Genomic DNA, 27405 nt, shown 5'->3' with positions numbered 1-27405 from the left:
ACAGTTAGGTCCATATATATTTGGACAGAGACAACAGTTTTCTAATTTTGGTTCTAGACATTACCACAATGAATTTTAAACAAAACAATTCAGATGCAGTTGAAGTTCAGACTTTCATCTTTGATTTGAGGGTATCCGCATTAAAATTGGATGAAGGGTTTAGGAGTTTCAGCTCCTTAACATGTGCCACCCTGTTTTTAAAGGGACCAAAAGTAATTGGACAATTGACTCCAAGGCTATTTCATGGACAGGTGTGGGCAATCCCTTCTTATGTCATTCTCAATTAAGCAGATAAAAGGCCTGGAGTTGATTTGAGGTGTGGTGCTTGCATTTGGAAGGTTTTGCTGTGAAGGAAACAAGCGGTCAAAGGAGCTCTCCATGCAGGTGAAACAAGCCATCCTTAAGCTGCAAAAGCAGAAAAAACCCATCCGAGAAATTTCTACAACATTGGGAGTGGCAAAATCTACAGTTTGGTACATCCTGAGAAAGAAAGAAAGCACTGGTGAACTCATCAATGCAAAAAGACTTGGGCGCCCATGGAAGACAACAGTGGTGGATGATCACAGAATAGTCTCCATGGTGAAGAGAAACCCCTTCACAACAGACAACCAAGAGAACAACACTCTCCAGGAGGTACGTGTATCAATATCCAAATCTATTTTGATAGCGCTGGGCAGCCCACCTGAGCTAATAGAAAGGTGTCACTACTAGGCTGGCCTGGATGCTGTGCATGGCCATTGTGTGAACAGCGCCGCATACAAGTTATTTATTGTGCATTAACATATCAGGCAACCGCCCCCTCCAAGTATTGGTAGGCTGTGAGCGGTTGTTTCATCGGTATTCTTGCACCTGTGTTGCCATCTTAACTCTATGGGTCCACTGCATCCTGATAGTGCATTTGTCTGGAGGCCTGGACGGGTAAACCTTTTTGCTCTTCTGCTGTTTTCTATTATTGGAGGATTTTTAAGTCCTCTTTCTGTGCTGTTTCAGTTTCAATATCCAAATCTACCATAAATAGAAGACTGCATGAAAGTAAATACAGAGGGTTCACTGCACGGTGCAAGCCACTCATAAGCATCAAGTATAAAAAGGCTAGACTGGACTTTGCTAAAAAACATCTAAAAAAGGCAGCACAGATCTGGAAGAACATTCTTTGGACAGATGAAACCAAGATCAACCTCTACCAGAATGATGGAAAAGTATGGCGAAGGCGTGGTACAGCTCATGATCCAAAGCATACCACATCATCTGTAAAACACGGCGGAGGCAGTGTGATGGCTTGGGCATGCATGGCTGCCAGTGGCACTGGGTTACTAGTGTTTATTGATGATGTGACACAGGACAGAAGCAGCCGAATGAATTCTGAGGTTCTCAGAGCCATACTGTGTGCTCAGATCCAGCCAAATGCAGCCAAACTGATTGGTCGTTGTTTCATACTACAGATGGACAATGACCAAAAACAAAAAGCCAAAGCAACCCAGGAGTTTATTAAAGCAAAGAAGTGGAATATTCTTGAATGGCCAAGTCAGTCACCTGATCCCAACCCAACTGAGCATGCATTTCACTTGTTAAAGACTAAACTTCAGACAGAAAGGCCCACAAACAAACAGCAACTGAAAACCACCGCAGTGAAGGCCTGGCAGAGCATCAAAAAAGGAGGAAACACAGCGTCTGGTGATGTCCATGAGTTCAAGACTTCAGGCAGTCATTACCAACAAAGGGTTTTCAACCAAGTACTAGAAATTAACATTTTATTTACAATTATTTAATCTGTCCAATTACTTTTGGTCCCTTTAAAAACAGGGTGGCACATGTTAAGGAGCTGAAATTCCTAAACCCTTCATCCAATTTTAATGTGGATACCCTCAAATGAAAGCTGAAAGTCTGAACTTCAACTGCATCTGAATTGTTTTGTTTAAAATTCATTGTGGTAATGTCTAGAACCAAAATTAGAAAAATGTTGTCTCTGTCCAAATATATATGGACCTACTGTAACTGTATTTGCCAATAAGATCTTAGCCCCATACAGAAAAATAATCAAAGTTCTGGGTAGCTCCATTTAAAGGGAACCGGTCACCAGAAAAAATGCTATTAACCTGCAGATATGGGGTTAATCTGCAGACTAATAGCATTATTAACCTGCCCGGCGCCTGAACTTAGCCGATCGTTGCAGGGGAAAAATTACCATTATTCTCCCCGTCTGTGTTTCGGTTTCAGTCACAAGGGTGTATAATCAGAGCGGTGTCTGAGTCAGCGCCCCCCCCCCGTGGCGGAAACCGGAAAACTGTCGGGGAAGGGTGGGAATAAATCTCATTTTCTCCCCACAGCATTCGTCTTAGTGCGGGTGCTGGGGATGTTAATAATGCTAATAACCTGCAGGTTGATGGCATTTTTTTCTGGTGACCTGTTCCTTTTAAAGAAGGAACTAAGGGTCAGCTTTGTAATACAGGAGAGGGCAGGCACAGCGCTAAAAACAGTAGAAGGCAGAAATGGATAAGTATCTTAGCACAAACACATTAATGATGTTTAAGAGTGGGCAGTAAAAAATAAAACTTTTTAATATATACCTAGTGTACATGTCCTTTAATACACTGTCTATGCTAGGTCAGATAGTACTACATATGAAATATAAGTTACAATAAGAATATTAATGATAATAATGGCTGTTTGTCCATTCATGGTTTTTGTTACATTTAATGTTTTACATTTTTGTAATATCTCTTTATTTTTTTAAGTTTTTTGGGGGGCTTTGTCCTTGACAAGGAAAATATACATCATGTAGTAATATGCCCTTCCTGTACAATAAATGCCCCTTCTCTATCCAATGGCACCCCATGAAGGGGGCTGGCTACCTGATTCAGGTCAATAGCTAGGCTGGTCTGTCTCTCCATCAGTTATGATGTAGAAGTGCGCTAATGAACTAAAGAGTAGAGTTGAGCACTGTTTGGAATCGGTCGCCGAATCTGAATTTGCCATATTCATTCCATATTGGTGCCAAATTTATATTTGATGATTGGTTCCAAACATTCATTTCTACTGCAATTGACTCCAATGACATTCGGCTGTGTTCACCGAATATTGCAAAAACAATATCCGCCACCGATCGTAATTGGAACCGAATTTTGAAAAATTCGCTCAACTCTATTAAAGAGTAAAGAAACACCACTTACAGTACTGATCTATTGTGCTATGCCATCAGTAAAGACATGCACTAGGTACTAAAACCAGTGTGGAATCCTGTAGGAGAGCAGACATATTTTTTTCCGATTGCTATTTATTTCCTATTCCAACTCAGAAGATTTGGACCAAGCTGGGAATAAAGGTTTAAAATGTGCCAAAATATGTAATAGATGCCCACTGGGACTGTGGCCTGGATACGACTGCTACCTCTGCATCTATAGCTGTGCCCTGGCAGGAGATGGCCGTAGTCTGTTTTCCTGGGTTTTTTTTTCCCATCTCTTCTCATATTTTTATTACCCGAAGCATAAATCCAGACAGTTGCATAAATTCACACATCTCCAAGAAATGCTTGAATCCAGACTCTCCCAGAATCAGGTAGACCGGGACTCTCCGTTTGTCCGCTGCATCCAACACATCTTGAAACACTTCTCTGTCTGTAAAATAGTCCATTACAATGGCAATTACCTGTGACAGAGAGAACATGGACATTGAACAGTGCTTTTAGAAACAAAATACTTCTCCATTAAGAGCCAATATACCGTTACATACTCATCATCATCACAAGTCAGAGGACTCTGTATTGGCGGATTTAGTACGTGGCCTGAATGTTTTTTCCAGTCTTAAACAGTTTTATTGTTTTACTGCATTTCAGGGATTTTCTGAGCTGCTCTGAAATACAATATTGTGTTATTTTAGTAAATCTGAGGCAATTACAATTTTTTTTGTTTCCTTATGATGGTCTTTTTGGTAAATTTTTTACAGTATCTACAGTCATTTTAACTGTTACCTTTGAACTAGGTTGTGTTCACATTTACACTTCTATTTTTCTGATTTGAAGAGCAGAAAAATCTAAATAAAACATTCAGCTGTGACATGGCATGGGGCAGTAGCTGTGGGCGAGGAACTCATCTCTTATGCCCCGGCATGTTACATGAAAGTAAGGGTCTGGGCTCGGTGTGTGGACTTGTACTGTGGGGGCTCTTACACCCTTGCAGGCCGCATGTAACCGATGACTTTGGTTGGCCAGGACCAGGTGTTGGACAGCTCAGTGAGGGAGACCACCAGTCAAAAATAAACTTATTACTCAACGATAACTTGCTGGGCATAATGTACAGCAGATCGCGGGCACATATATCAATGAACGTTTCCTTCACAGTATGGAGCATTTCCCACACACAGTGTCAATTTCTTCCTTGTTACTGGTTTGTCCTCTACCTTCCCCTTTCCTCTCTACTTCACCACAGCCCAGCTCAGTACTACAGTCCAGTTAGTGTTATGAATGAGTCACCGGAGGAGGAGAAAACAAAAATACAAGCTAAGTCCAGAAAACCCGAGAGGTTGGTAGCTATCGGATTGCAGACCCCTGATCCTATACACCACAACTAACAGTAGCCGTGGGGGTTCCTACGGTGCCCTAGACCCCTCGTCACAGCCGGAGAACTACATAAGCATTAAGAAGGAAAGGGGAAATCTAAACTGCCCCAGAGCAGACCCCAAAGCAATAGACAGCCCCAACATGTATTGTCGGTGAAAAACAGATGAAAACACAAACACAGACAGAAAGACAGGCTGAGCAAACGATGGGGCCCAACTAACTAGATAGGACAGGACGGAAAAGATGCTGGCTGCAATCCGCAAAAAACCCTACCAAAAATGTCCCAACCGTCTGATAGGGAAAAAGGCCCTGAAGTCGCTAGACTTCAAAATCACTATATCAGCACTCAGGTATATTCTCAACCTCATATTCCACATTACCTTCAACCAATACAGGGTCAGGAGGTGCCACCACAGGAACTACTGGCTCAACAAACCTCTTTAACAGAGACTTATTGTCACGCTCACACCTTGGCTGAATGGCGTGAGCCGGGGGGTTGTGGCCCCACTGTGCCACAAGCCAGGCTACCCTGGAAGGGGCGTGACTACGACAGCTACCTCGGTCTTCACTGGAGCCTCTGATGGTGAGGTCAGGCTTGTGCGGCAGGTAGCTGTCGGGTGCCACTCCAGGGTGGTGTCTGGCTGTGGCTGCTGATCCCACTCGGGGACGAGTCACTTGGACAGGTGTGACTAACAGGCAGGCTGAGACACTGGGCAAGCAGGCACGGCTTGGTACACTGGCAGGCAGGCGCGGCTTGGAGACACGGCTTGAAGACACTGGGCAAGCGGGCACGGCTTGGAGACACTGGGCAAGCGGGCATGGCTTGGAGACACTGGGCAAGCGGGCACGGCTTGGAGACACAGGACAGGTAGGTGACGGCTTGAGACACAGGTCAAGCAGGAGTGATATATGAGAGAACAGGTCTGGACCTGTTCACACAGGAGGTGCAGGTATGGATATAGGCAGAAAGGAGTGGAATATGAAGGAACAGGTTTGGACCTGTTCACACAGGAGGTGCAGGTAGGCGGAGCCGCAGGAGTGCGGAGTAGGCTGGGCTCCAAGGGAGCCGTGCAGACAGAGCGGCTAGGGAGCTGTGCAGACAGAGCGGCTAGGGAGCCGTGCAGACAGAGCGGCTAGGGAGCCGTGCACAGATAAAGCTGCGAGGGTGCAGATGCACAGATAAAGCTGCGAGGGTGCAGATGCACAGATAAAGCTGCGAGGGTGCAGATGCACAGATAAAGCTGCGAGGGTGCAGATGCACAGATAAAGCTGCGAGGGTGCAGATGCACAGATAAAGCTGCGAGGGTGCGGATGCACAGATAAAGCTGCGAGGGTGCAGATGCACAGATAAAGCTGCGAGGGTGCAGATGCACAGACAGGAAGGACACAAGGACAGACACGGCAGTGAAGGAACCACAAACAAGGAGACTGACAGACAGAGGTAAGACTGAGTTCAGACAGAGGCACAGGGACAAAGACACAAGGACCAGGATATTCTGCCTCCTGGCAGGCGGAACGAGTACAGACAAGGCACTGGGAACAAAACTCAAGGGCCAGGATATTCTGCCTCCTGGCAGTTGGACAAGGTACAAAGCGAGACAAAGAGTATTCCTACAGAGAAGGAGATACACAGAACAGGGCCTGCCTTCCTCAGCAGCAAGATACTAACTGAGTATAGACATTGCACAGGCAATGTTTCAGTGGGAGTGGCGAAACTAAATAGTCAAGGGCTCCAGGTGATTGGTAAGGGACATATTACACAGGTGCACACTGACTGCATAAGAACCAGAGAGTTCAGGTGCCGCCCCCCTATACACACAGTCTGGAAACATGGAGAGCAGAGGCACAGAGCTGGCAACAGATAGAATTCACAGCATGGCTTGAAGCAGAAAGTAAGTTGGTGTGCTGGGGATGGGAGGCCATGCAGTGATGCCAGCAGGGTTGTTACAGTACCCCCCCTTTACGGCCCCTCTTCCTCCAGCCTGCCAAAATGACCAGAAGAAGGAGTATGGGACCACACACAGTCCAGGCTGACAGGGCATCCTTCGGGTGAGACGAAGTAGGTGTGTCATCCGGAATCACCGAGTGCCAAGTTTCTTGGTGCCCAACAACTTCCAACACAGAGGGTACAAGGACTTCTTCCTCCTGATTGGCAGAAGGCAGGGACCTGGAAGCTTCAGACTTGATCCCTACATTAGCCGGCCAGCTAGAAACAGAAGAAACCTTCACTGAGTCCAACTTCAGCCCGACATGCCAGAAAAATTGGACCTCCTCCTCCCGGTTGGTGAGAAACGGAGATACGTAGGTCACTGTTCCAACCTCTTCACCCACCTGCCAAATGGAAGCTGGAGGCATACATACAGGGAGCCACTTCAGCCTGTTACCCTGAAAAAACTGGACCACATCTTCCTGGTTAGAGGATGAGTGAAGCTCTGTCTTGGGACCTTCATCTCTAGGCCACAGGGGAGCTGAAGGCATACACTCTGGATCCATCTTCAGCCCTTTATCCTGGAGAAGACAACCAAGAGGAAGGGGTGCTCTTGGGAGCAGAACACTGGTATAGTCGCTGGGGATGTGTGAGGAGACTGAGACCGCCTCCACCTCTTCAGAGGCATCCTCACACCTTGACTCGGCGACTAGCAAACCAGGCGAAGAAGACGACCTTGCTGACTGAATGCGACGCAAGGGAACCAGACACCTCTTGTCCCTTGGTTGTTTCAAGTGTGGTGCCTTGCTGGGTCTCCAAACATAAATGGGCATCAGGATCTCTGGTTCAGAATGACCCATGGGCATACCAGACAGCCAATGGAAGACGTACTTCTTCGAATACAAAGCTCTGACCTGGAGTTGTAGTTGTCCTTGCAGGACTAGACTGTTCTCAAAGAGGGCTCGGCCACCTTTAGACGATGCCCACGCCGGGTTCTGGAGCTGAAGAATGGAGATCACACACCGACTCTGTGTGGCTGGTGGCTCGAACACCCCAAAGCTCCCAGAAGGCAACGAAACAGTCATAGGCTTTATTGGAGAGGGAGGACTCTCGCCAGGGACAGCCTCTCCTACTGGCCCAGGGTTCTGGAGTACAAGCTTCACAGGGCAGAGGCCAGATTCCGGCTGCAACTTGGCCCGCTTCTTCTTTTTAGACCTCTTGGATCTTGCACGGGAGGCCGCATCGGCAGACTGTGGAACGGGTGATGGCTGGACAGTCATAGGTGGTTGAGATGATTCACCCACAGGTTCCTCTTGTCTCTGGAAGCTTGGAGGGAAAGACTTTTCAAGAGCAGCTGGATGAGGCATGTCGAACACTTTACGGAAGGCCACCAGGAAGGCCCCCAGGCTCATGACGACAGGGTCCCCTGCTTCCCAAAGGGGACAGATCCACATCAAGGCATCACCAGCTAGGTAGGACATGATGTATCCCACCTTGACCCGATCAGAGGGGAAACAAGCTGCATGCTGCAGGATGTAGTGCAGGCATTTCTTCAGGAACCCTTGGCACTCTTTAGGGTCCCCATAGAACCTAGGCGGGTCTGCTGGGTCATGCTCTTCATAGGCCAGGAGATGATTGTAGAGAGCATTGGAGATGATGATTGGTTCAGAGGTCTCCACAATCGGAACCACGCAGGATGGAACAAATTCCTCTGGTTGCTCATACTGGCAGGGAGAAAGTTCATCATGTTCCGCAAGTGGAAGGACATGGGACTCAGCGGGTACCATGGCCTGTGCAAACTGTCACGCTTACGCCTTGGCTGAATGGCGTGAGCTGGGGGGGTCGTGGCCCCACTGTGCCACAAGCCAGGCTACCCTGGAAGGGGCGTGACTCCGACAGCTACCTCGGTCTTCACTGGAGCCTCTGATGGTGAGGTCAGGCTTGTGCGGCAGGTAGCTGTCGGGTGCCACTCCAGGGTGGTGTCTGGCTGTGGCTGCTGATCCCACTCAGGGACGAGTCACTTGGACAGGTGTGACTAACAGGCAGGCAGAGACACTGGGCAAGCAGGCACGGCTTGGTACACTGGCAGGCAGGAGCGGCTTGGAGACACGGCTTGAAGACACTGGGCAAGCGGGCACGGCTTGGAGACACTGGGCAAGCGGGCACGGCTTGGAGACACAGGACAGGTAGGTGACGGCTTGAGACACAGGGCAAGCAGGAGTGATATATGAGAGAACAGGTTTGGACCTGTTCACACAGGAGGTGCGGGTATGGATATCGGCAGAAAGGAGTGGAATATGAAGGAACAGGTTTGGACATGTTCACACAGGAGGTGCAGGTAGGCGGAGCCGCAGGAGTGCGGAGTAGGCTGGACTCCAAGGGAGCCGTGCAGACAGAGCAGCTAGGGAGCCGTGTAGACAGAGCGGCTAGGGAGCCGTGCAGACAGAGCGGCTAGGGAGCCGTGCACAGATAAAGCTGCAAGGGTGCAGATGCACAGATAAAGCTGCGAGGGTGCAGATGCACAGATAAAGCTGCGAGGGTGCAGATGCACAGATAAAGCTGTGAGGGTGCAGATGCACAGATAAAGCTGCGAGGGTGCAGATGCACAGACAGGAAGGACACAAGGACAGACACGGCAGAGAAGGAACCACAAACAAGGAGACTGACAGACAGAGGTAAGATTGAGTTCAGACAGAGGCACAGGGACAAAGACACAAGGACCAGGATATTCTGCCTCCTGGCAGGCGGAACGAGTACAGACAAGGCACTGGGAACAAGACTCAAGGGCCAGGATATTCTGCCTCCTGGCAGGTGGACAAGGTACAAAGCGAGACAAAGAGTGTTCCTACAGAGAAGGAGATACACAGAACAGGGCCTGGCTTCCTCAGCAGCAAGATACTAACTGAGTATAGACATTGCACAGGCAATGTTTCAGTGGGAGTGGCGAAACTAAATAGTCAAGGGCTCCAGGTGATTGGTAAGGGACATATTACACAGGTGCACCCTGACTGCATAAGAACCAGAGAGTTCAGGCGCCGCCCCCCTATACACACAGTCTGGAAACATGGAGAGCAGAGGCACAGAGCTGGCAACAGACAGAATTCACAGCATGGCTTGAAGCAGAAAGTAAGTTGGTGTGCGGGGGATGGGAGGCCATGCAGTGATGCCAGCAGGGTTGTTACACTTATGAAACACGTTATGGATATTGAATGTAACAGGAAGAGCCAATCGAAAAGAGACTGGATTAAGAATCTCCAAAATCTTGTAAGGTCCAATAAATCTAGGTTTAAACTTTGGAGAAGCCACCTTCATAGAGATATTCTTTGATGACAACCAAACCATATCACCCACCTTAAACCGGGGACCAATGGTCCTATGCCGGTTGGAAAACCGCTGGGCCTTTTCCTGGGAGAGAGACAACTTATCCACCACTTGGTCCCAAATCTGGTGCATTCTCTCTACCACAGTGTCAACACCTGGGCAGGCAGAAGACTCCACCTGCCCTGAAGAGAATCGAGGATGAAACCCAAAGTTACAAAAAAAAGGTGACATCAAAGTGGCAGAACTGGCTCTATTATTTAAAGCAAATTCAGCCAAGGGCAAAAATGAAACCCAATCATCCTGATCAGCATAAATAAAACATCTCAAATACGACTCCAAAGTCTGGTTTGTTCTCTCCGTCTGCCCGTTGGTCTGAGGGTGAAACGCAGAGGAGAAGGACAACTGAATTCCCAGCTTGGAACAGAAAGTCCTCCAAAATCTAGAAACAAACTGAACTCCTCTGTCAGATACAATGTTCTCAGGAATCCCGTGCAAGCGAACCACCTGTTGCAAAAACAAGGGCACCAACTCTGAGGAAGATGGCAACTTAGGGAGTGGTACAAGATGGACCATCTTAGAGAATCTATCACAAATCACCCAAATAACAGTCATTCTCTGAGAGACAGGCATATCAGAGATAAAATCCATTGAAATATGGGTCCATGGCCTCCTGGGCACCGGCAAAGGCATCAACAACCCACTAGAGCGAGAACAAGGTTTAGACCGGGAGCAAGTCCCACAGGACTCCACAAAATTCCTGACATCACGAGACAAGGCTGGCCACCAAAAAGACCGACTCACCAAATCTCTAGTACCAAATATACCTGGATGACCAGCCAATGCGGAGCAATGAACCTCAGACATCACTCTCTTCCTCCACTGGTCAGGAACATACAATTTTCCAATGGGACAACGCTCAGGTTTGTCCTCCTGAAACTCTTCCAGAACACGTCTCAAATCGGGTGAGATGGCAGAAAGAACTACCCCCTCGCCTAAGATGGTAGCAGGCTTGGTCACAATAGGAGAATCAGCAAAGAAACTCCTAGAGAGGGCGTCTGCCTTGACATTCTTAGTGCCTGGAAGAAAAGAGACCACAAAATCAAAACGTGTAAAAAACAAGGCCCACCTAGCCTGTCTAGGATTCAAGCGTTTGGCCGACTCCAGGTAAATCAAATTCTTGTGGTCAGTAAGGACCACGACTTGATGTTTAGCTCCCTCCAACCAATGTCTCCACTCCTCAAATGCCCATTTCATGGCTAACAGTTCCGATTCCCCACATCATAGTTACGTTCGGATGGGGAGAACTTTCGGGAAAAGAAAGCACAGGGATTCATTTTAGATGTTACAGGATCTTTTTGGGACAAAACAGCTCCTGCACCAATCTCAGAAGCGTCCACCTCTACCTGAAACGGGAGTGAGACATCAGGTTGCCGCAAAACCGGAGCAGAAGTGAACCTTCGCTTCAGCTCCTGAAAAGAAGAAACAGCCTCCGGAGACCAATTCAGCACATCAGCCCTCTTCTTAGTCAAATCAGTCAATGGTTTGGCAATACCAGAAAAATTAGCTATAAATTTACGATAAAAATTAGCAAAACCCGAAAACTTCTGGAGGGCCTTCAAAGAAGTGGGCTGAACCCAATCATAAATGGCCTGTACCTTGGCCGGGTCCATTTCACTAGTTGACGGAGACAAAATAAATCCCAAAAATGAAATCCTCTGTACACCAAAAAGGCATTTCGATCCCTTGACATACAGGGAATTCTCCCTCAAAATCCGGAACACAGTCCGAACATGTTCCACATGAGAGTCCCAATCCCTGGAAAAGATCAAAATATCATCCAGATAGATGATCAAAAATTTATCCACAAAGTCTCGGAAAATATCATTCATGAAGCACTGGAAGACAGAAAGGGCATTAGTGAGCCCAAAAGGCATCACCAGGTACTCAAAATGTCCCTCCGGAGTATTAAACGACGTCTTCCATTCATCCCCCTGCTTAATGCGAATAAGATTATACGCCCCCCTGAGGTCAAGCTTGGTAAACCAGCAAGCACCTTTAACTCTGGAGAATAGATCAGAAATCAGGGGTAACGGATACTGATATTTAACAGTAATTTTGTTGAGGGAACGATAGTCAATACAAGGCCTTAATGAACCATCTTTCTTGGCCACAAAAAAAAACAGCACCTAAGGGTGAAGAGGATGGTCTAATATGACCCTTCTCCAACGACTCCTTAATATAGGATCGCATAGCCTCGTGCTCGGGTACAGATAAATTGAAAAGTCGACCCTTGGGAAATTTACACCCAGGGCTCAGCTCAATTGCACAGTCATAACTCCTATGAGGAGGCAAAGACGCAGACTCATTCTCACTAAATACATCATAAAAATCAGCCAAATAGTCAGGAACATCATGCGACTGGGGAGAGGTGGAGAAAATAGGAGTGTCACTAAGGGCACACCGACAACCCCAACTCACCACAGACACAGATTTCCAATCCAAAACTGGATTATGGCTTTGCAACCAGGGAAACCCCAGAACGATGGTATCATGCAAATTATGCAACACCAAAAATCTGCAATTTTCTTGATGGTCTGGGGCGACCCGCATTACCACCTGGGTCCAAAACTGAGGTTTATTTTTCGCCAAAGGAGTAGCATCAATACCCCTCAAAGGGATAGGCGTCCGCAGAGGTGTCATAGGAAACCCACAACGTTTAGGAAAATCCAAGTCCATCAGGTTCAGAGCTGCTCCCGAATCCACAAAAACCTTAGCGGAAAATGTGGACAGGGAGCAGATCAGAGTAATTGCCAGAAGAAACTTAGGTTGAACACCACCCACAGCAAATGTGTGTGCAAAACGTTTCTCTCGTTTAGGGCAGACAGAAATAATATGAGAGGCATCTCCACAGAAAAAACACAGCTTATTACGCCTTCTGAACTCCTGACATTGCGCCCTAGACAAAACTCTATCACATTGCATAGGTTCAGACATTTGTTCAACAGGTGGCAACACCTCTCGTGCAGTTTTGCGTTCACGCAAACGCCGATCAACCTGAATGGCTAATGACATAGAATCGTCAAGACCAGAGGGAACAGGAAATCCCACCATAGTATCTTTTACAGTTTCTGACAAACCCTTCCGAAAGAGAGCTGCCAAGGCACCATCATTCCAGATAGTAAGGACCGCCCACTTTGGGGAATTTTTGACAGTACAACTCTGCAGAATCCTGACCCTGGCTCAATGCCAACAGGGCCTTTTCAGCCTGATCAATAGCATTAGGTTCATCATACAACAACCCCAAGGCCTGAAAAAATGCGTTCACATCAGTCAAAATAGGATCATCAGGTTTCAAAGAAAACGCCCAATCCTGGGGATCGCCGCGCAGCAAAGAGATGACAATTTTAACCTGCTTCGCGGAGCTCCCCGATGAGTTAGGCTTCAAGGCAAAAAATAATTTACAGTTATTCTTAAAATTCAGAAATGTAGACCGATCCCCAAAAAACACATCAGGAGTAGGGATCTTTGGTTCAGCAGCATGTGAATGAGCAAGATAGGCGGAAATTCCCCACACTTCAGCAGTAAGCTGCTCCACACAATCAGACAATTGCTTAATCTCCATTGAGAAAAAATTCCCCCTACGGCCTCAGAGAAATAGAGGAAAAAATATACACAAAAAAAATTCTGACACTTTTTTTTTTCTCTTTTTTTCTCTCTCTCTTTTTTTTTTTTACAATTCTTTCCTGCTATTGAGCACCCTAGAATCTGCGTTATGGCTGGTGATTCTGTTATGAATGAGTCACCAGAGGAGGAGAAAACAAAAATACAAGCTAAGTCCAGAAAACCGGAGAGGTTGGTAGCTATCGGATTGCAGACCCCTGATCCTATACACAACAACTAACAGTAGCCGTGGGGAGTTCCTACGGTGCCCTAGACCCCTCGTCACAGCCGGAGAACTACATAAGCATAAAGAAGGAAAGGGGAAATCTAAACTGCCCCAGAGCAGACCCCAAAGCAATTGACAGCCCCCAACATGTATTGTTGGTGAAAAACAGATGACAACACAAACACAGACAGAAAGACAGGCTGAGCAAACGATGAGGCCCAACTAACTAGATAGGACAGGACAGAAAAGATGCTGGCTGCAATCTGCAAAAAACCCTACCAAAAATGTCCCAACCGTCTGATAGGGAAAAAGGCCCTGAAGTCGCTAGACTTCAAAATCACTATATCAGCACTCAGGTATATTCTGAAAACAGAGCAAAGAGATCAACTGATCAGAGACAAAAATGGAATTCAGCCAGTCCCAACCAGGACTGGCTGAATACAAACACTAAGGAAACCAGACAAAATCTCATGGAATAATAGCAGGGCAAAAACTTAGCTTTTAGTAGACAGGAACTAAGCTGGATGCAAGAGCTCAGAGCAGAAAGGATCACCAGCAGCCCTGCAGGGCGTCGGCTGCCTTATATCCACTCAGAAATTCCAGATGTCCAATCACACTCCGCCTGTTCAGATGACAGGTTCTTCCCATCCCAATCAATTTCACTACCTCTCTTCACCAGCAGAGGGAGTTCATCAGACATCAAAGGTGAAGGGGAGAATGAACTCACAACAAGTTAGTAAGAGTACTGTTCTCAACTCGCGGTTCCACATCTTCTTTACCCTCCAGGGAACTATATTGCCAGTATGGCTGGTATTTATCTTGTCTGTCTCTGACGCTCTGGAACTCCTGCCCGGGGCACTCTCTTCGGCTTACATGCTCCCATTCCATCTAGGCCCATTACCTATGAGTTATAAACTCTGGGCCATACTACTAGGTGTTTTGACCCAGGACCCGTCTCTGATTGATCACTGTTCTTTCTGTCATTTCTCTCCTACTTTCTGCCAGGATCTCGCTATCCTCTGTTCTGGTCACCTCTCACGTTATGGACACTCATGTCATGTCTCACGGCTTACATCAGACCTTAGGTCTGCTTTCTATGGATACTAGGCCCTATCTGGCAGCCTGACAGGAAACTGTATCTTCAGCTTAGCCCCTCCCACTCTGGGCTAGTCCGAATCGTTAACTCTAACTCTTCTTGCCATCGGGCAACTCACAATATCAACGCTTGTCACAACTCACATTACACACTACAACATTAAGGCTCATTCACATGTCACTATTTGGTCAGTATTTTGCATCAGTGTTTGTATGCCAAAGCCAGAAATGGAACTTACCAAGAAAAAAATATAATTGAAAGACTGATGTCTGTTCCTTATTTTGGAGACATTCCTGGTTTTGGCATACAAATACTGATGAAATACTGATCAACAATACTGATGTGTGAAAGAGGCCTTATTACACTTAGGGTGTGTGCACACGCTGCGGAATCCGCTGCGGATTAATCCGCATGGATTTTGCAAAAACCGCAGATAATCCGCAGGTCAAAAGACCTGCGGATTATCTGCGGTTTTGCCTGTGGTTTGGTCCTGCGGATTCACTATCTCCACAATGGTGGTGATAGGAACACGCAGCGGTTTCCGCAGAAAGAATTGACATGCAATTCTTTCTGCGAATTCAAAACCGCAGCAAATCCGCGCGGATTTTTCCGCAGCGTCGGCACAGCGTTTTTTTTTTCCCATTCATTTGAATGGTACTGTACACCACAGCTAAAGCTGCTGCGGGTCCGCAGCGGTCAAAACCGCTGCGGAAACGCAGCGGAATCCGCCGCGTGTGCACGTACCCTTATTCTTCAAGGGGAAACGTGGGAAATATGTCCATCTCCATACACAGCTCTAGAAATTCTCCCCACTTCACCACCTCTAAAATGTATACAGTTTGCATCTGTTCCATCTGCTTATCCATTTTCAGGACAGCCAAAAACTTTACATGCACATTTTTTTTTTCTCTTTAAGCAAAAAAACAAAACAAATTATGCTATAAAGCAGTGTTCCCCAACTCCATTCCTCAAGAGCCACCAACAGGTCATGTTTTCAGGATTCCTTAGTGTTGCCCAGGTGATAATTGCATCACCTGCACAGGCAGGAATTCCATCACCGGAGCACTACTAAGGAAATCCTGAAAACATGACCTGTTGGTGGCTCTTGATGACTGGAGCTGGGGAACACTGCTTGAGGCTATGTGCCCACGTTGCGTTTAAATCCGGACACTGAAAACCGGACTCCTTCCCAGAAATCGCGCGTTTTTTTCCTCGCGATTATGTTCGCGATTTTGCCGCGATTTTCGCGTGCGATATTCAAGCACTTTCCAAGCAATTTGAAACATCGCTTGGAAAGTGATTGACAGGTTGGTCACACTCGTCAAACATAGTGTTTGACAAGTGTGACCAGCTTTTTACTATTGAGGCTGCCTATGCGGCACCAATAGTAAAAGAATGTAATAAATCGGGGTATATTTACCTTCCGACGTCCCGCGCAGTCTCAGCGACACTCCCGTTCCCAGCGATGCCTTGCGAGACCTGTAATGACGTTGGTCTCGCGTTGCTATAGCAATCTCACGAGACCGCTAGAGTCACGCGAGACTACGTCATCACAGGACCTTGCCGCAAGGCATTACTGGGAACGCTGAGGCTCGGGAATGCAGCGCGGGACGTCGGAAGGTAAATATACCCCGATTTTTTATTCTTTTTTTTACAGGGGTATGGTACCCAGGGCCTGGAGGACAGTCTCCTCTCCTCCACACCGTGGGTACCAACCGCACATGAGACGCTTAACTTCCCGCATGGTGGGCATAGCCACATGCGGGAAGTAAGCGATTCTCATGCATTCCTATGGGTGCGGAATTGCGGCAATTCTTTGCAATTCCGCACAAAAGAATGAGCATGCTGCGATTTTTTCCGCGATGCGATTCCGCCGCGGAAAAAAGCACAGCATTAGCACAGCATGTGCGGAGTGCCATAGGAATGCATGGGGGGAGTTCTGTACACGATTTTAAAATGTTTTTGCAGCGTTTTTGCGCCGAAAATCGCCGCAAAAACGCTTAAAAATTGCATCTTGGGCACACAGCCTGAAAGTCTATGGGAACCTGATCATAACAGATGGTCCTCCGTTATTTTTTCTGTTAAACGGATCCGTTTTTGATGCACTGTACATGCGCCGAACATTATAAATATTGAGAGAGATCTCTCGTGAAAACAGATCAGTTTTAGGCTATGTGCACACGCTGCAGATTTACCAGCGGATTTTTCCGTGCGGATCCGCAGGTAAAACCGCTGGTAAATTGACCTGCGGATTTGCCAGCGGTTTTCCCCTGCGGTTTGACACCTGGACAATGGAACAGGTGTCAAACCGCAGCGGAATCTGCAGATAGAATTGAAATGTCATTTCTTTCTGCAGATTTAAAACCGCAGCTTTTCCGTAGTGAAAAAACCGCAGCATGAGCACTGCGGATTGTAAATTCCATAGACTTACATTGTACTGTACACTGTCTGAGGAACTGCTGCTGATCCGCAGAGGCCAAATCTGCTGCGGAACCGCAGCAGAATCCGCAGCGTGTGCACATACCCTTAGGACTCATGCAGACAAGTGTATAAATTGGACGTGCGCGATGCAATTTTTTTTTTTCGGACAGTACATTGATGCATGTTATTCATTAGGGCTGTTCAGATTAAATATTTTTTTCTCGGTCCGACTGTTCGTGAGAAAAAAAAAAAAATCATCGCAGCATGCCCAACTTTCATTTGAGTCTCACACATTTAAGTATACGGGTGCATGAAAAAAAAATCGGATCCCAGGTGGAATCTCTGATTGGTATCTGATTTTTCCCAGACAACTAGAAAACTGTATTTGAACAAGTACTTTTTTAAGTAGTTGTATGAAAATGGATTGTATGCGGATAGCACACAGAAGTAAAAAACGGACGCATGGATTCAAATCTAATGAAAATTAGAAAAAAGTTGTCCGAGTTTTCTGGATGAATTTCGGACGATTTTTCATATGTTTGTCTGCAGCCGGCACCAAACTGATGGTAAACAGACACCGGAGTTTCCTTTTTAATCAGATCCGTCTACAGTATTTTGCTTTCCATTCGGTATCCAGCTTTGTTCTTTTCAACTGGATCCATTACAAATGGAAATATGAATGTAGCCACAGAAAATAACAAATCCACTTTAGGCCACATTCACCATGAAGCAAAACAAGTGAAATGTTAATAGAGGAATCAATAAAGAAGAATCAATTTTAAATCTACTTACAGATGAGTCGCCTTAGTTTTTCCTTTTTTCCTGATATGATGTAAATTAGGTAACGTCGCTTTTTTTCCTTTGCGTTTTTGAGTGTGTGTTTTTATTTGTCAGTTTGTTTTGTCATGTTTTAGCCCCTTAATGACCGCCAATACGTCTTTTAAATGACGTGAGATATAAGGGAATAGCATCTTCATACAGGTGACAATCCAGTAGCTGTCGGCTGTACACTATTGCTGACAACTTGCTGCATCAGCCACGATCAGTGTTTGCCCCATCCAAATCTTTTTAACCCCTTAGATGCTGCTGCCAATAGTGACAACATCATATAAATGGTTAACAGAGTGAGGGGACTTCCTCTTTATCTCCATCGGCACCCTGAGATCATGACTGTGTGGTCCCGATGTTTGCCAAATAGCGGCCTTAGAGTCTGACGGCTGTTGTAACCTGTTCAGAAGTTAGAGGCATTTAGGTGGTAAAAATACACATTTTCATTTCTGTCATGCCACTTTGCATTAAATCCTGAAAATCACCTGAAGGGTTAATAAACTACCTGACTGCAGTTTTCAATATGTCAGGGGGTGCTGTTTTTAAAATGGTGTCACTTTTGAGGGTTTTCCAATACATAGGACCCCCAAAGGCACTTCAAACCTGGATAGGACACTAAAAAATAAATGTTGTAAATTTCCTTGATAAAATGAAAAATGTCTGCTACATTTTTAAACCTCCTAAAATGCTAACAAAATAAAAGAACATTTTACAGATGATGCTGATGTAAAGCTGACATGTGAGAAATGTTAGTTATTAATGTTTTTGTGTGGTATGGCTATCTGGATTAAAGGGATAATCATTCAAAGTTTGAAAATGGGTAATTTTTTAACATTTTTCTCAAATTTCTGATATTTTTTTTATAAATAAAAACAAAACATATTGACCTAAATTTACCATTATCATAAAGTACAATGTGTCACGAAAAAACAATCTCAAAATCACTGGGATTTGTTGAAGCGTTCCAGAGTGATCACCACATAAAGTGACACTGGTCAGATTTAAAAAATTTGGCTCCGTCACTAAGGGGTTAAATTAAGCTGCTTTGTTTTTGGTACTTCTGGTATTTGGTTTTGACAGAACTGAATTGATATAGTCATGTGCAGTTTACATGTGATTTTAATGGGATTCTGCATATGCGTTTTTTATCTGCGGATTTTCCGCATCTAATGAAAGTGTATGGGGGAAAACATGCACATAAAACTCTGCATATCTGCAAGAAAATTGACTTTTGAACTATCTGGACAAATTTGTTGGTCCGACTCTGAAACGTGTCCATGTACTTACACTGGTTAAAAACTACTAGGTGCACAACTTGTTTTTAGGGGTCCAGAGCCACAATCTTGGGATTGCTCGGAGTCCCAGCAACGATCACGTTTTTTCCGCATTCTATGGTAAATAGTGATTTTAGGAATAAACCTTTAACATGGAATCACTTCGCTCTCGTTAGTAGCACATATTTTGGCTTTGCCACACACTTTTGGCATTGGTCTTTCCTCTGTTCCAGTTCTTTGATACTTGGGCCATACCAGTTCCTGTGAGCTGCATTGACCTCGACCAGCCTTATGATACGGTGTCTGGCTTCACTCACGCCTTTGCCTCCAGGTTCATAAATTTACTAGAGAAACCTATTTTGGCCTAGATACTATCAGCCCTTCTATAAGTAAAAGTAAGCCTACAAGAAAAGGAAGCTGATGCCATTTCAAATTGAACAAATCTTTATTAACATACAGTTTATTTGAACAAAGCACAAGTTAAAAGGGGAATAAATGTAGAGAATGTTACACTCACAGGGTGCACAATGTGACCCATGTTCAATTTCCTTGTAGGCTTACTCATCCATTTATTACCATTGCCCTTCCTCACCTCTGTTGTCACACACTGTTATTACTTAGCAAAATGCTATTTTAGCAGTTCCACAACAACTGATTTCGACCTTTAATTCTGGCTCATATGACTGCCTTATTTGCAATAGAAAACTGCTAAATATTTGTAAAAACACATGAAATTTTGAACATGCATAGTCGTGCTTTATAAAACAAAATCAAACAGAATTATAAAGCTAATTTATTCCTGTATCTGCCCCTGCTGTTTTGAAACAATACAAGTCATCAGGTGATTGTGCATTCAGTCTGCCTTGGTACTGTCACACTTAGCGATATCGCTAGCAATATCGCTATAACATGTGACGTTATAGCGATATTGCTAGCGACATCGCTGTGTCTGATACTTACCTACAACCCGCTCTCCCCGCTGGTTATCGCTGATCGCGCGAGAACGTCTAAGACCGCTTCTCGTCATCAGCTTCCTGCTGGGCTTCCTGTGGAGAGACGAGCGACGAGCGTGGAGCCGGGCGGGAGGATGCAGGATCGCCTAGTGTGACAGGTAAGTAGCGACCCCCGTCCCCAGCGATGTCGCTGGTGAGATCTGCCTGTGTGGCGGCTCACTAGCGACCACTTAGCGATGTACCAGCGATCCTGACCGCGTCATATCACTGGTCGGGATCGCTGGTACATCGCTAAGTGTGACAGTACCTTTACTCGATCAGTAATTTCTGGTATTGAAATGTAACTTCACATCTCAGAGAGAGAAAAGAGTCTGTGAGTATAAATTTATGACGACCTTTGACACTCTCAATGCTGGAATGAATGTGTCGCATGGATTTATGTCTTTTTACATCAATTAAGGAATTTGCTCCTAAGACCTTGTGGGGGCATCACAACACATTAGAGACAGATTTACCCCTTATTAATCATTTGCATTCTCAAAAATGGAGGAATTTTTTATTTTATTGTGTACAGCTAGTTTCCCTTGGTTACCAGCCAGCTCTTTAGCTACCAGCCAGCCTAGGTTACCAGGCAGTACTTACTTACTAGCCAGCCTAGGTTACCAGCCAGTCCTTTAGTTGCCAGCCAGACTAGGCTACCAGCCAGTCCTTTAGTTGCCAGCCAGACTAGGTTACCAGCCAGTCCTTTAGTTACCAGCCAGTCTAGATTACCAGCCATCCCTTTAGTCTCAAAATGGATGATCACCTATGTAAGGAGTGCACAGCACGAGCAGGCTCTGTACTTTACTGACTGGTTGCGCCGCTCTGAAGTTTGCCAGATTTCTGAATCTGGCTAGCCTTGGGCCCCTTGTGCTTCTGATGCTGCAAGAAGCCTGGGAGAGAACACAGATCGTACTGGTGTCACAACCAAAGTGTCCGAACTGTCAGTCTTCAGGAGTCTTCACCTCTACCAACCCCCAGCTTCCTACTTTGCTGGAGTGATGCTTTCCTGACAATTCATCTTGATATAAACATATCAAATATCATGTAACATTATGATTATTTTGTTACATCAAAATTGCCTTTAAAAATAACACAAATGTCATATATTCCCTTCATGGTAGCTAATGGCATTTGTTACTTAATGAGTGTTTCAACCCAAAATGTAAAATTAGTGATAGATAAAAAAATATAGCTTCTATCAAAAGTTTTCGCTAGAGACAAAGTTTAAGAGATAACTGTTGAATAAGATAGTAAAGGGGCTGTCTGCTTTGGACACAATGGCCATTTTGAGATGTGAGATTTTTATGGAATAAATTCATGGACTTCAGTGTGCTGCTTGACAAATTCACGAATCCAGGTTATGAGAAAGATTAACTGTTTATTTCCCAACGCGTTGCGAAGTGTATACCACTTCTTCCTCAGGGGATGACATATATGAACAGGTAGAGCTGTCACAGATTATATACATCCATGATTCAAAAAATTGGCGCCAATGATCACATGTCATACGGTACAAAAGTCAAAGTTCAAAGTACACCAAGTAAAATGTCATATTAATTAATCTTTGTTCATTAAAAAGTATTATTTTTATTAATTCACAGATAAAAAACTCAAGGAAAACTAAAAAATCAAGAAAAGAAAAAATATATATATATTTAAAAACGAACTCCTGCTGTTGAAAAGAGAGAAAAAGCACAATCTGCACTCAAGCCACTACACCAAAGTCAGATCATGTCTGAAGGGAAGGAGAAAAAGAAGAACGGTTGCTAAAAAATGTGTATAAAAATAATGAAATAAAAATGATTAAAAATTATTAAAAAACGGGGAAAAATATTGAATAAAAATATATTAAAAAAGTATGTTTATATATATATATATATATATATCCAACAATGTAGACCAGCTCACTCCTGTGAACCACCTGGGACCTCAGCTGACCTGGTTAACTCCGTTGTGCCCGGATCTGGACCATTGTATTTTAATGGATTTATCAATAAAAAGAAAGAGAAAATAATTTTTTAACAGTATCCTGGATTGCTCACGTTATTGCTGGACTTTGCTCTGTCGTTGTTCATATATATATATATATATATATATATATATATATATATAATTTATATGATAATAAAAAGACCTTTTATAATGACCACATATCATTATTTTTACAATCATTTTCATCATTATTAATCATTTTTAATCTTTTTTTATTCAATATTATCATGAGATGTGGACATACTAAGTCACTATTTGATGCAGGGCTAAGCCAGAGAGTTTAATGGTATGTGCATGCAATGTTTTTCAGCCTTGTGCGAAACCCCTTAATTTTTCCAATGGATGGCACCTTTTGTGCAGATGTGATGTGTCATTTTGTTTTTGCTTCTTTTCATTTTTTTTGCTGAGTGTTTCTTACTAAGTCTTCGGCCGCCGGTGTTACTTTTACTTGTACTTGTATGAACCAGTCTGTGGCTTCCAAGTGGAAGCTGCATGAAGAATGGTCAGACGACCTCTTGTAACTGTTTTCTGTCTTTAGAATCCTGAAGCGGTTAATAGGTGGTCAAAAGCCTGAACATGTGTAAGGAAAGTCATTTTTACATGGAAATGCCTATGTTCATTGACTTTAGTGTTTATTTATTGTTTTTTCAATCATGTTACAGAGCATAACCGCCTGTAAAACACATCGTGTGCACATATCCTTAGTGATCATTAGATTTAAAGCCCCACAAGGAGTATGGACTTTCCATCAGGGGATCCCCACCGTAATCTCCTAGAGCGATTTCTGACACGTAGTTAGGAAGTCGTTCCAAATTTGCACTACCAAAGTAGCATGAAAAGATGGCGGTGCAAGACCGGAAATCAGGCAGGACAACATTGGAAACAAAAGTATTCCATTTCAGAGAAGAACCAAAGGAACCTTATTGCATAAGAACAGAACTTTGTGGGAAGGATAATTATAGAGCCTGGGGTCCTTCAAGAGGTTGGATGCAGGGGAACATTGCTGACTGCTAGCAGGACACCAGGCACCTCTGTAGGTGAACCAGTTACTGTACAAACCAAGACCCCCGTAGTGTTTAGGTTTCATCTCTAAGGCAAATATTGATTTTCCCTGTAAATCTCAGTGGAAAAAAATCATTTTATGGTGGCAATTCAAATCAATAGGTTAGATGTATAATGCAGGACAGGTAAGATCCTCTGGAGGAAGAGACACTTGATAATTTCTCTCCACGTATACCATCCACAGACTGCATACATTTATGTTCTTCTGAGTATCATACATGCAAAACATGATTTTACATTTTTAATTGTTGACCTAGTAGCCTAATTTATGCCCTTTACGGCAGGTGCTCATGTAAACGCCTCAATTCAAATATCAAATTAGCAATCAAGATCTCATGATTGGACACCTAGAGGACATTCACAAATGTGATGATTTACAAGTATGACTAGCTGGAGTTTGCAGCTGTTTACTCACAAGTGAAACAATCAATTATAAGCCTGATAATCACTGAACTGAATTTTATTGTCTATCCTGGCCTTTTAATTTGTTCTTGCACTGTGAGCACATGCACGCAACGTTCACGACTTCTAAGAAAGATTACTTCCTCACTCTGGTCAGTGCTAGGACTGTGAGCAGAGGAACCGTGCAACGCGCTCCTGTCCCATAGGAGAAGACAGCAGTGGCACCCCCAGCATCCTCTGTGATGTCTATGCTGCAGCCTCAGCGTCTTCTGTGATCTTTATACCAAAGCCCCAGCATCTCCTGTGATGATTATTCTGCAGCCCCATATCTCTTGTAATGTTTATGCCACAGTCCCACGTCACTCTAGTGATGTGTATGCTGCAGCCCCAAGTCTCCTGTGATGTATATACCACAGCCTCATGTCTCCTGCGATGTCTATACCGCTGCCCTATGTCTCCTGTGATGCTTAAACTGCAGCCCCATTTCTCCTCCAATGCTTAAACTGCAGCCCCATTTCTCCTGCAATGTTTATAACGCAGATTCATGTATCCTGTAATGTACAGTTGTGCTCAAAAGTTTCCATACCCCGGCAAAATTTTTGCTTTCTTGGCATTTTTTTTAAGAGAATATGAATGATAACACCAAAACTTTTCCTCCACTCATGGTTAGTGGTTCGGTGAAGCCATTTTTTGTCAAACTAGTGTGTTTTCTGTTTTTAAATCATAATGACAACCCAAAACATCCAAATGACCCTGATCAAACGTTTACATACCCCATTTCTTAATAACGTGTATTGCCCCCTCTAACATCAATGACAGCTTGAAGTCTTTTGTGCTAGTTGTGGATGAGGTTCTTTATTTTCTCAGATGGTAAAGCTGCCCACTCTTCTTGGCAAAAAGCCTCCAGTTCCTGTAAATTCCTGGGCTGTCTAGCAAGAACTGCGTGCTTGAGATCTCCCCAGAGTGACTCAATGATATTGAAGTCAGGAGACTGAGATGGCCCCTCCAGGACCTTCATTTTTTTCTGCTGTAGCCAATGACAGGTCGAATTGGCCTTGTGTTTTGGATTGTTGTCACATTGGAACGTGCAAGTACGTCCCATGCGCAGCTTCCGGCATGCAGATGTTGTGGATCGTAGTCCAATGACGGACCGCAATGCACGGACTGGTGACGGGTCCCCTGACCGGATAACTTCATATTTTTAGAAGGGGGTCACGGTTGGGTCAAGAGACCTGCGGCCAGTCCATGATGTCACCGATATCCATGGTCATCTGCGTGAGCCCTTAGACTTCACTTTCTAGTTTAGCCTACAACAAATCTGTTGTTAGCCCAGAGGGCCCACTACTCTCCAGATGGCTCTGTACAGGATGGCTGTGGTATCAGGAGGTGCTTTAGCAGACCTGTTTGTAAATGAATGGGCTGTGATAGACTCTTGTTGAGGGTGCAATATCATATTTCTTGCTCATTTTTGCAGTAAATCTTCCTGTGTAGCACAGCCACATGAATTATGAATAAAACCTTTTAAATGAAATCAATAATGATAAGTGCTCTATAATGTAATAGCCCTGCTTTGTCTTGTCAACTGGAAAACCCACTTCAGTCACGACAAACTGGTTTTTCAGATCTCTTTATCTGTGTCACAACAAGCCTATGGTTCGGAGTTTCCTTTTATCTTTACAAGATAGTGGATTCCATGGGGATTTCTAATCTCTGCTCAACCTGTAAAGAAAATGATTGACTAATAATCCATCTCTACCAGTATGTTGTTAAAAAGACAACTATATTGTTAAAGCCATGATCTAAGCATGTCCCACAGTGTGATTTCCCTTCAGTACTTGTGTGCTGGAGTAATTTTCCATTCTCAGACCAAGGTCTTGTTCTCATTCAAAAAATACAGATCCCTGGGCTTTATTTACTGTTCCCAGATCAACCAATGAGTCTCCACCACTGCTCCAGGTGTCTGAAATAGGTTGCAGCACTGACATCACGTCGACAGTGAGCTTAGCAGCTCCTAGTGGGCTGTTCCTTCTACATAGGCAGAGCTGCCGAGCTCAGTGATTGGCTCCAGTGCTATTCATGGGATGTCAACACTGGAGCCAATATCAGACACCCAGAGCAGCAGCAGGAACTAAGCGCAGGAAAAATAATGCATTTTTTCCATAATTACTGCAAAAGAATTGAATGTGTGAATGCAACCTCAAGGACTTTCTGATGTGAAATTCTGGTCCTGCTCATCAGTATCACCAAAAATAATAATAAAAAAAGATAGGCAGCGTTTGCCTTGCATTTTACTATCATGACAGTGGATCCCTTGAAGCCTTGGAAAATACGATTGGGTTGTATGCGCTGCTAGCGCCATTCAGTCTAATGATGCACATGGAGTCACTGTGTGCTGTTGTGCATTATTTTTGGCTGTATACGCCTATTTGAGGTGAGGATCAAAACATGGTGAATCATTGAAAAATTAAAATGACAGCAGTGCAGGATATGAGACAAAATGGACCTGAAGGGACCCAATTGATTAAAATGGGATCCATCAGGTTTCAGTCATGGTGTCTGTCATTCAACTGGAAAAAAAATATATCTTTGCTTTTCTTTCTCTAGCAAATATGATGAATGGAGCCTCTAACCCAGACGTGAACATAGTCCGATTTTCTCATTATTTACTGCAGAGGCTGATCTGATGTGGGTATTAAGATGCTTTTCAAATAACGTCTCTATTTTCACTATTTATACAAAACCATGCTGGTAAAAACAAAGAACAAACAAAGTGGGGAAAATAGGTATTTGACACACTGCCGATTTTGCAATTGTATGCGGGAAAACTTGCAAAATCGGCAGAGTATCAAAAAAAGTATTTCCCCACTGTACCTTGCAATAGATATCGGCAATATGAAGTCTCAGTCCCATAGCAAAATCCTGATTGTTTTGTGAGAGTAAAGGTGCAGTGGGATTTAGCTGTAAAAAAAGAACTTAACAATGATACATAGAAGGGCATGTCCCAGCATTACCAGCAATCAACAGTTCCCGACAGGAAGCCTAGCCCCCAGGCTGAATAATCTACTTTTCCATGCTGCACCCTCGTTTTCAGGCTTCTTAAGAAGTCATTTTCATGTGTCTAGCATCGCTTCCTTAGAATACAATGTGAAAGCATTATGAGTGTCCTCCTTCATGGTTTTTTCACATCTATGGTACGTCGTCTGATTTTCTCTGATTTTGGGAAAGTTTTTAAAGGGGTTGTCCACTATTCACCCATTGATTTTATATTCTTTTTTTAATTGATACTCACCTCCCAGACTAGCACCGTCTTTCCCACTGGGAAGAAGCAAAATATAAACACTGCAGCCGATCAGTTGTTGGTGATTGGTTTCAGCTCTCACTTTACGGCCTCACCATATGTTGATCTCAGAAGACCTGGGTGAAGATGCCACCCTAAGTATGGATAAGCCACATCGGTCCAAAAGGTGAATATCATTTTTTCTTTACTTTTGTTCACTTGTGTAGGCCCATTAATAAAGGGCTTTGCAGAAGTAGACATCCCCTTTGCGTATTTTAGGTAATGTAAAGTGTCTGTCCAACCGATAATACCAGAGCTAAATACATGGTCAGATAGATTGACTTTTTACAGTTCTGAACTAGTTCCACC

At 44.4% G+C, this 27405-nt stretch overlaps 1 protein-coding gene across 1 annotated transcript in view; it reads right to left on the bottom strand.

Moving 5' to 3' along the window:
• FAM83F (family with sequence similarity 83 member F) overlaps positions 1-27405 on the bottom strand; it is a 73312-nt gene that overhangs the window by 23292 nt on the left and 22615 nt on the right. The window contains exon 2 of the mRNA XM_073549596.1: positions 3478-3645. Within this exon, the coding sequence (XP_073405697.1) occupies positions 3478-3645 (168 nt within the window). The remainder of the gene's footprint in view (positions 1-3477; positions 3646-27405) is intronic.

The sequence above is a fragment of the Dendrobates tinctorius genome, unplaced genomic scaffold (assembly GCF_039654945.1).
Source record: "Dendrobates tinctorius isolate UK_male_01 unplaced genomic scaffold, ASM3965494v1 ptg000159l, whole genome shotgun sequence".
NCBI lineage: Eukaryota > Metazoa > Chordata > Amphibia > Anura > Dendrobatidae > Dendrobates > Dendrobates tinctorius.
Note: the sequence above shows the minus strand (reverse complement) of the source record. Positions and strands in the feature narration are given on the sequence as shown.